At 64.4% G+C, this 9,819-nt stretch overlaps 1 protein-coding gene across 1 annotated transcript; it reads right to left on the bottom strand.

The window, feature by feature from the left end:
• Positions 1-244: 244 nt before the first annotated feature.
• On the bottom strand, positions 245-3,443 carry LOC143407206 (regucalcin-like). Its single transcript, XM_076866338.1, has 5 exons — positions 3,051-3,443; positions 2,474-2,597; positions 1,791-1,922; positions 576-730; positions 245-295 (listed from the first exon to the last, which is right to left on the bottom strand). The coding sequence occupies exons 1-5, from the start codon at positions 3,441-3,443 to the stop codon at positions 245-247; spliced, it is 855 nt and encodes a 284-aa protein (XP_076722453.1).
• Between the last annotated feature and the right edge of the window lie 6,376 nt (positions 3,444-9,819).

The following is a 9,819-nucleotide window of genomic DNA, read 5'->3' as shown; positions in this document are numbered from 1 at the left end:
TGTGGGGACCTTGGAGAACACACAGGGGCATTGCAAGCTGAAGCTGGGTGACACTGGACATAGCATGGGGCAGTCCTGTGGGGGACCACATCCCAGGGCAGCAGCTGCACAGATGACGTTGAGGTGGCCACATTTATTATCAGCTGTGAACAGCGGTCAGGCAGGGAGTGCCCTGCCAGAGCCGAGCCTGGCCTGACCCCAGGGACGGAGGCCTGGCTCAAGCTGCATTGGACGGTGGGGTTCCTCAGCCAGAGAAGTGGCAGGATGCAAGGCTTCTCACCCCCAGGCCCAGGACCTGCGGGAGGAGAGGGTGGAGGTGAGTCCCTGGGCACAGCTGAGTCTCCCGGCAGCACCAGTCACGGCAGTGCCAGCCACACCAGCTTCCTAAACCTCCCGTAAACGTCTCTGTGTACAGCAGGGCACATGGGGCCTTGGGAGGGCTGTTTTCCAGGTGAACAGATGTCCCCATGGATGCTGCCAAGCCCACTTCAGTCCCCTAGGTCAAGATGCGTTACACCTGGCCGAGCAGCCATGGCCGGGAGCCAAGCTGACCTTGGCAGGGACACCCCACTGACCGTGAAGACGTGTCCTGCCTGCGGCTCCCGCAACAGCTGCTCTGGACTCAGGCTGTCCGCTGCAGAGGTCACGTACAGGTCGGAGTAGTCAGCCCCTCCGAAACAGCAGGACGTCACCCTGGACACTGGCATCTCCGGGGTGCACAGCCGCGTCCCTGTGAGTAAAGCTCAGGTACATCCCTGAAGCCCAGCCACCCATCTGCTGCTGGACCCCAGGTTGCCTGACTGTGTCCACTCCCCAGTGGGGCCCTGGGCCGGCTGGTTCTCCCTGGCACCTGCAGCACTTGATCCCCAAGTCTGCCCTTCCTCATGGACTGCAGGGGTCAGCAGGGCCACCTGGAGCCCAGGAGCTGGAGAGGCCAGTCTCCTGGAGGGAGCTGGACACATTGTAAGAGGTTGGTCCTGTCCACATTTGCACCCCAGAACCTGTGAGTGGGACCTGGTGTGGGAACAGGGTCTCTGCAGAGGTCGTTAGTGAAGGGTCCTGAGATGGGCTCCTCCTGGGTCAGGGGGCCCTCATGCAATGGCCATGTCCTCCCAAGAGACAGAGGAGGGGACACAGACCCAGAGGAGGAGCCCCATGGAGACAGAGGCAGAAACTGGAGTGAGGGGCCACCTGGAGCCCAGGAGCTGGAGAGGCAGGAGGAGCCTCTTTGGAGCTCATGGAGGGAACTGGACACCATGGTAAGAGGTGGGTCCTGTGCACATTTGCACCCCAGAACCTGTGAGTGGGACTGGTGTGGGAACAGGTCTCTGCAGAGGTCGTTAGTGAAGGGTCTGAGATGGGCTCCTCCTGGGTCAGGTGGCCCTCATGCAATGGCCGTGTCCTCCCAAGAGACAGAAGAGGGGACACAGACCCAGAGGAGGAGCCCCGTGGAGACGGAGGCAGAGACTGCAGGGAGGGGCCACCAGCCCAGGGCCACCTGGAGCCCAGGAGCTGGAGAGGCAGGAGGAGCCCCCTGGAGCCTGTGCAGGGAGCTCAGCCTGTGACCCTAGTCCAGCCTCCGCCCTCCAGGGTGGGAGAGGACAAGGTCTTGTAGTTTTCAACCGCTGGTTTGTGGTCATTTTCTACATCAGCCCCTGTGTTCCCTGCACTGCCCATCTGCACAGGTCCCCCTGTAGCTGGACAAGCAAGTGGTCCCACTCCTGGACCCTGAACACCGTGGCACAGAGCACCCCATGGCCCCTCCTTGACCGACTGCCCTGTGCACACACCTGTCTCGGCGTCCATGCGGATCACCCTGCCTCCATCAATGCAGGCCACCCAGAGTGTCCCCGTGGTGTCCATGAACAGCCCATCTAGCATGCCTTGCTCTGGCTCCAGCTGGCACACCAGTCGTGGGTTTGCTGCGGCAGGACGGACAGAGGCGCGTGGCCCCTCACTGCCCAGACCAGGGGGTGACATAGTGTGGCCTCAACAACGTGAGGGAGTGACAGACCCCGTGGTGCATCTGGGACCCCAGGAGGGGACTCAGGAGGGTGTGGGGGGCTGGCCATAAAAGGCCCTCCCCGAGAAGGGCATGGGGGGCTGGCCATGGTTGGTCCCTCCCAGTGAGGGCTTATGGGGCTGGCCATGGAGGCCCGTACTTCAGGGAGGATGTGGGGAGCTGGCCATGGAGGCTCCTACCCCAGTGAGGGTATGGGGGGCTGGCCACAGAGGCCCATACCTGAGGGAGGGCCTGCTGGGCTGGCCAGGGAGGCCCCGCCCAGGTAGGGCATGGGGGCTGGCCATGGTGGCCCCACCCATAGAGGGTGTGAGGGCTGACCACGGAGGCTCCTACCCCAGGGAGGGTGTGGGGGGGCTGGTCACGGTGGCCCCATCCAGGGAGGGTGTGGGGGCTGGCCACGGAGGCCTTCCTCTGGGGAGGGCGTGGGGGGCTAGCAACGGTGGCCCCTACCCAGGCCTCCTGTCTGCACGTCGTAGTCATAGGACCGCACAGAGTAGCCCAGGCCGTCCACGTGGTAGAGACTGTGATGGTCCAGGGACCAGTCCAGCCCGTTGGGGATGCCCAGCTGGTCCAGCTATCTGACCACGGAGCGGTCAGCATAGAGTGTGTACAGGGAGCCCTGCCCCGGCTCCCACACTCCTGGGGCGGACGCCTCTGGCATGGTGCCTGGAGAGAGTGGAAGGTCAGTGGTCAGCACCCCACCCTGTCCTGCCCACCCCACACAGACCCGCTGTGCAGAGAGCTGTGGTCACCCTCAGTCGGGGGACAGCAGGCAGGATGGCCCTCAGGCGGCATCTGTGAGTGAGCCTCTGTGCTGGGCGAAGGGGGACCCCAGGGATGTTCCACTGGGAAGAGTCCTGCTCAGGCAGAGGTGCAGGGCCCTCAGCCGCATGTGAATGGCCTCTGGCCACTGCCCCACCCTGGCTGCTTCGACCCTCCCAGGGTCCTCTCTGGGCAGGGATCTGGGAAGAATGACATGGAAGCCATGGGCTTTGGAGCAGGAGGGAACCTGTGGGCTGCCCAGCACCTGCATGGCCCCCGGGGGCCGCTTGCCAGCAGCCTGGGGAGGGCTCCTGAGGTCCCCACCCAGCTGGCACCCGCCATGATGGGAGGCTCTGCAGGTGGCCTGGGCCAGTCCTTTCAGCAGCCCACCTGCCACAAACCTCCCGGCGGGGTCCACCTTCCCGCTGTTGAACCTGTTGTGGGGCTTGTCCTGGTCCAACCAGGCCGCCCACTCCACCTGCCCCTTCTCCCAGTACAGGAGGCCAAGGCAGGTGCCAGAGGCCACCACGTAGCTGCCCTCTCTGCACAGAGCCACACAGCCAACAGGGTCTCCTGGGAGGACAGAGGACAGCAGGGTGGCCCGGCTGCTGCTTCTCCAGGAGACTCCACCCACGGGGCTCCCACCAGGAGGCACCATCAGGGCACAGAGCACGTCTCAGCACAGGACTGGACCTGCGTGGACCACCTCTCTGCACCCCCTCCCCACGATGGCCACCACAGGGCCTCCAGATGGGACTGGAGGCTGCCAAGCCTGCCTGCAGGGCCACCAGGACTGCAGGAGTGGAGAGCGCTGGCCTCTCCTCACGTCAGTGCCAGTGTGAGAGCCGGGGGTGCCCCTGAGCCCTCGGGTAGGATGCTGGGCCTCGGGCAGGCTCCACAGGAGGGTGCCTGAGGCCAGACACAGACTTGGGGCCAGCCCTGATCTGCAAGGGGGACAGTGGCACCTGCCCTTGGGGAGGGGGAGGGTGAGTGGGGGATGTTCCCAGAGTGCTGCTTCTGCTCCTCAGAAAACCCACGGGGGTCGTCAGCCACACAGGTGTGCAAACCCCACAGACACACGTACCTCCCAGGTGTGTGAGCCCACAGGGGTCATCAGCCACACAGGTGTGCAAGCCCCACAGACACACAGGTATCTCCCAGGTGTGTGAATCCACAGGGTTCAGCAGTCCACACAGGTATGCAAGCCCCACAGACACACAGGTACCTCCCAGGTGTGTGGGTCCATGCACACACATGAGCCTGGAAAATGCACAGTCACCCCCACCCTAGCTCCTGAGTCAGGACAGGTGCATGTGTGGCATAACCTGGGGTCAGAGCCAGGTGCAGGCTCCACACAGCAGCCAGGAGGATGTCAGTGTTTCCAGGATTTAACCTGGATGACAGCAAGCCCGGCTTTGGTCCTTCCAACTATAGCTATACACCAGGACTTCCCACCCCATGGTCTGTCCTGTGCCCAGGGTGTGACAGCCCACACTTCAGGGGCTCTGGAGCAGGGGGACAGGTGCTGAAGAAGCAGGTGCCCCGCTGGGCCCCTGCAACCCTCAGGCCACGAGTGATGCTGGACACCTGTGGCAAAGGTACCAACGAGCCCTAGGATCTCAGGGACATGGGTCCACAAGCAGGCAGGACAGCTTCAAAGCTAAACGAGCCCTAGGACTTCAGGGGACACGGGGCCCTGGGCACATAGGATGGTCTCACAGCTCCCTTCCCAGGAGCACCTGAATCTCCAGGGGACCCATACTTCCTCAGACCCATGTTCTGCAGGCCCCAGGCCCACTTCCTCTGGCCCAAAGTCTCCACCTCTCAGACCCACTTCCTTTGTCCGACCCTCTGCAGCCCCCCAGGCCCACTTCCTTTGTTCCACCATCTGCAGGCCCCAGTTCCACTTAAGTCTGCACCTCCCCAGAGAGTGGGTTCCACCAGCACACAGTCCTGGTGTTGATGTCCACAAACACCAGCTGCCCGGTCTCCTCTTCCCACATGGGACACTCCCCCATCCTGTGCCTGTCCCGGATGACAGCCTCGATCCTGGGGGACGCCATGGCCTGGGAGGAGGACAGAGCTGTGAGTGCCCTGTTCTCTGTCTCATTCTCCTGGTCATCAGGTGAGGGCTGCTGGACCGTGCAGGCTGGGCGCTCCCGGGTGTGTGACATCCTGTGGTCTCAAGGACAGCCCTCTTCTGCTCATGAAGCCTCACCCAGGCAGACAAGGGGATGCAGAGAGGGAGCCGGCCGAGCCCACGCCCCTCCTGGCTCCTCTGTGCCTCGTGTCACTTTGCATGACCCGAGAGGTCGACAGAATGTGCAGGTGCCCCGTCACTTGAAGAGGCACCCCCTGGCAAGGTTCCAGGAGCCCCCCTTTGCCTCTGGTGGCACAGTGTGCCCACCTCCCCCACCTTCCAGGCCCCCCACCTACAGCCTGGGAAGCAGGGGCTGCTAAGCTGGTCCAGGTGGGCCCGGCTCAGAGGCTGGGGTGGGTGCGATCTGCAGGTGGCTGGCTCTGGAGCACACACCCTGGCTTCTCCGCCCAGGAGACCTCTGCCCCAGAAGGGCTCACTTCTCAATGCTCCTGTTAATTGGATTGCTGTGAGACCCCTGCGCTCCGTGGGACTCAGTTCACGGGGCCCTTCCTGGACGGCACCAGGAGGCCCAGCAGGCCAGGGCTCCCATACTGGGGCGGCTCAAGTGCTCCTCAGCCCTGGTCCTGTCCTGCTTGCTCAGCTCTTGGGACTCCACCGCACTCTGGCCTCAGCCAGCTGAAGGCTCCACCAGGTGGGGGCGGCGACTCCCTTCCGCCCTCCCCTCCCGGGTCCCTCCCTCTGTGCTTCCCCAAATCAACAGAGCCCCAGGCGGTGGCATGTCACCTGCTGTGTCCTGCAGAGCCAAGGTAGCAGTTGCAGGAGTCGCCCGTGCGCTCTGCATTAGAGTGGGAGAAGCAGCAGCCCCTGGGACCTCGCTTCCGTAGAGACCCCCGAGGTCGCGGCCAGCGCCCCGCCAGGCATCACTGAGCCTTCCCCTTAGGGCCGACCATTCGGCTCCCCAGCCCTCCTGGGTTCTCCCCTCACACAGGCGCTGACCTGGGCAGCGGGACACTGTGCTCTTCTCCTACTGCAGAAGCGCGCCGGCTTGCAACTGGGGGTCCACGGGCTCACCCAGGCAGGCTCACAGGGAGCACAGGCTTGGCCGGGCAGGCGCAGAGGGACACAGGGGAGGCACGGGGAGCCCTGGGCAGGCACACGGGGCGCTGGACAGGCGCAGAGGGGGCGAAGGGGAGCCCTGGGAAGGCACAGAGGGCACTGGGCAGGCGCAGAGGGGGCGCAGGGGAGGCATGGGGGAGCCCTGGACACGCACGCGGGGCGCTGGGCAGGGCTCTACTCACAGGCATCCTGTAAAGAACGGACTGCTGACCCCCGAGCTTCACCTGCTGACCCGACCCGGCCTCGCACACCTGGCTGTGTCACCCACACGTTCACAGGCACCAGCGCCCCCTCCCCCGTCTTCCTCCGCCCTCTGAGATGGTCTGGGCGCCACTCCCCCAGCCACGGGTTTCTCCGGCTGTGGAGCAGGGCTTGGCACAGGCATGTCGTCCCCTGTCCCCGAAAGGAGAGGTGCTGGCTTTGTGGAGTCCTTGCACCCACGTCTCCATGCCGCTAAGTGAGCCCAGCTCCTCCACACCCCAGGCTCCAGCCCCAGAACCCAAGGACTCCAGGCTCCAAGGTCCCCTCCCCATGGGCTAGAACCGGCCTTGTGGGTGAAGGACTCCCTTGGGAACCTTCTCCTCCTGGGTTCCAGCCAGCGCTCGGCAGCATCCTCACCCCAACTCTGGTCCCAGAGCTCCTTAGGGCCCCGGACTGCAGGCGCCTGTCTGGGAGACCACCAAGGTCGGTGCTGGGGGCTGATTCCTGCTCCCACAGCCCAGGAGAGGCCACCGCCTGCGTGGAGGGGGTCTAAAGGAAAATGGATGGAGAGCTTGGACCTGGAGCTCCTCCACTCCATGGAAGGTGCTGGGGCTCTTGGGAGCACTGGCTGCACCCAGGGGGCGCCCGCTCACCCGAAGGCTCCTGCTCAAGGGGAGGTCAGTGTGTAGCCCTAGCACCAAACCACTTGTCATGCTCCTGTGACCCCACAACAGGACGCCAGGCACCCACCCTTCCCCGCTCCCTGGTGGTCCGGCCGTCCTACCTCCAGAGTGCTCGTCCTCCACCTGCCAAACGCTGGCCCCTTCCCAGGCCCTGCCTGGAATCCTGGGGCGGCTTCCTTCTGCACCTGGGGCGGATGATCTCATCTGTCTCATGACTTACACCCTCCGACCTGCCCATGGCTCCCCCGTTTGTAGATGAGAACACACGGGCTCCCAGACGGGACTCCGTGCCCAGCACCCTGCTTGAAAGTCTATCAGGCATCCCACGTGGGCTGGCCCACTCGCCCCTGCTCCCCTGCCTTCCTCCTCCTGTCAATCACCTGCCTTCCTCCTCCCCAACTGGGATGCCTTCCAGATGTCCTGTCCACCAGGCTCCTCCCCCCCTCCCCTCTGCTCAGCTCTGCAGACCCCTGGGGCTCCTTCCTGCTCAGTTCTGCAGCTCCCTGGGCCCTGGGGCTCCTTCCCCCCTCCCCACTTCTCAGCTCTGCAGCTCCCTGGGCCCTGGGGCTCCTTCTCCCCTCCCCACTTCTCAGCTCTGCAGCTCCCTGGGCCCTGGGGCTCCTCCCCCCCCCCCTGCTCAGCTCTGCAGACCCCTTGGGTTTGGGAGCCTCTTCAACCAGGTCTCCCTGGCACCACCCTATCCCCATCTGCTCCCCCAGAGCAGGAGCCTTGTGCCAAGTCAGTGTGAGCTGTGTCCCCTGCAGTGACTCCTCTGATGTCCTGCAGCCACCCTGCTGGCATGGGGTGGGCTCCCCCACCAGAGCAGGGCTCAGTCACATGGGCAGTGTCCAGTTCTCACTCTCCTGGTGACACTCCTTCCTCCCTGTGGGACAGCTGGAGATAGTTTGCTGGACCCCGCCTGCTGGCCCCACGTCCCACTTGGCTGTCCAGGGAAGCCGTGGTGGCCCTGGGGCACCTTGGGAGCCACAGTGGCCTGCGTGCTTGTGGTGAGCCCACCAGGCAGTACTCGCTGTGGGAGACCTGCTGGAGTTAATGGGTGCAGAGCAGGCCAAACAGAGGTTGGCTGCAAGATAGCCCCGCACTCAACCCCCTCCCTCTGGTCCTTTGTCACCTTGCCTCAATCTGAACATGCAGCCCCCTCAAGGCTGAGCACTCAACCCCCCCTTGGGCCAACAAGGCAGCTTGCAGACCCAGAGGCCCCGTTAGATTTGGGCTATAAAAACTCCCTCCTGCCAGGCCCCCTCTCTCTTGCTCTCTCTCTCTCTTACTCTCTGTCTCTCTCTGGCTCTTGCTCTCTCCTTCTTCATCTCTCCTCTTCCCTGAGTCTGTGTCAAGGTCACCTTCCACGAGCACCTGTTCATCAGACTGCCCGGCTCACCTGCCTGGTGTGTCCCGCCCGGGCAGGACCAGGACAGCCCCGACCATCTGCCCCTGTGTGTCACCATGGGATGGACCCAGTCCCTGCCTCAAGGCTGACAGCGGCGCTGATGCTCAGAAGACTCCCTGCGCCCCCTGCTGGCCGCCGTCAGCCCTACACCCTCGGGGCTCAGAGCACCTCCTGCCTCTGGTCCACATCTCTGGGGCTGGGGTCCTGAAGGGCAGGTCGTCCTCTGCAGGGTCCTGGGAAGCTCCTTCCTGCATCTCCCCCCACCCAGGACCCCAGGCCCTAAGCTTGGGTCCTCATCACTCCCGTTGTCTCCCTGTCCCCTCTGTCCCTTCTCCATCTGCCCCTCTTCTCAGCACCCTGCTGACTCCTTGGGCCCCAAGACCCTCCAGGTCACCTCCCTGTCCGCATCCCTACCTATCAGGTGGCAGAGGGCCTTTGGCATTCCTAGGGCCAGCAGTGGATGTGGACACTGACATCAGCGGGCCACAGAACTCATGCCCTGGGCAGCAAGGACCTCCCTAACAAGAAGAGAGTCTGTGGGAGACCCTGCCCCAAAGGCATGACCCCCACAGTCCCAGGAGAGCTTCTGGGGGAAAGGGAGGCTCTCATATGGAGAGACTGGGACACTGCATCCTGTAGACCTGGGGTGGCCATGGCAGCTGTGGGGTGGGGTGCCCAGTGGAAGGTCATCTGCCTGTAGAGGGAATCGGGGCACCCACCCACCCATCCCTGCTCACAGACCCCTGTACCCCTCCCTCCCTCTCCCTGCTCACACCCTCCCTGTACCCCTCCCTCCCTCTCCCTGCTCACACCCCCTGTACCCCTCCCTGTCTCTCCCTGCTCACACCCCCTGTACCCCTCCCTCCCTCTCCCTGCTCACACCCCCTGTAAACCTCCCTCCCTCTCCCTGCTCACACCCCCTGTACCCCTCCCTCCCCCTCCTTGCTCACAGCCCCTGTACCCCTCCCTCCCCCTCCCTGCTCACAGCCCCTGTACCCCTCCCTCCCCCTCCCTGCTCACAGCCCCTGTACCCCTCCCTCCCCCTCCCTGCTCACAGCCCCTGTACCCCTCCCTCCCTCTCCCTGCTCACAGCCCCTGTACCACTCCCTCCCTCTCCCTGCTCACAGCCCCTGTACCCCTCCCTCCCTCTCCCTGCTCACAGCCCCTGTACCCCTCCCTCCCTCTCCCTGCTCACACCCCCTGTACCCCTCCCTCCCCCTCCCTGCTCACAGCCCCTGTACCCCTCCCTGCCTCTCCCTGCTCACAGCCCTTGTACCCCTCCCTATCCCTGCTCACAGCCCCTGTACCCCTCCCTCCCTATCCCTGCTCACAGCCCCTGTACCCCTCCCTCCCCCTCCCTGCTCACACCCCCTGTACCCCTCCCTCCCTATCCCTGCTCACACCCCCTGTACCCCTCCCTCCCTCTCCCTGCTCACACCCCCTGTACACCTCCCTCCCTCTCCCTGCTCACAGCCCCTGTACACCTCCCTCCCTGTCCCTGCTCACATTCTCCTGTACCCCTCCC

Source organism: Callospermophilus lateralis, chromosome 9, assembly GCF_048772815.1.
Source record: "Callospermophilus lateralis isolate mCalLat2 chromosome 9, mCalLat2.hap1, whole genome shotgun sequence".
Lineage (NCBI taxonomy): Eukaryota > Metazoa > Chordata > Mammalia > Rodentia > Sciuridae > Callospermophilus > Callospermophilus lateralis.
This window is presented reverse-complemented; position numbering and strand designations above follow the sequence as displayed.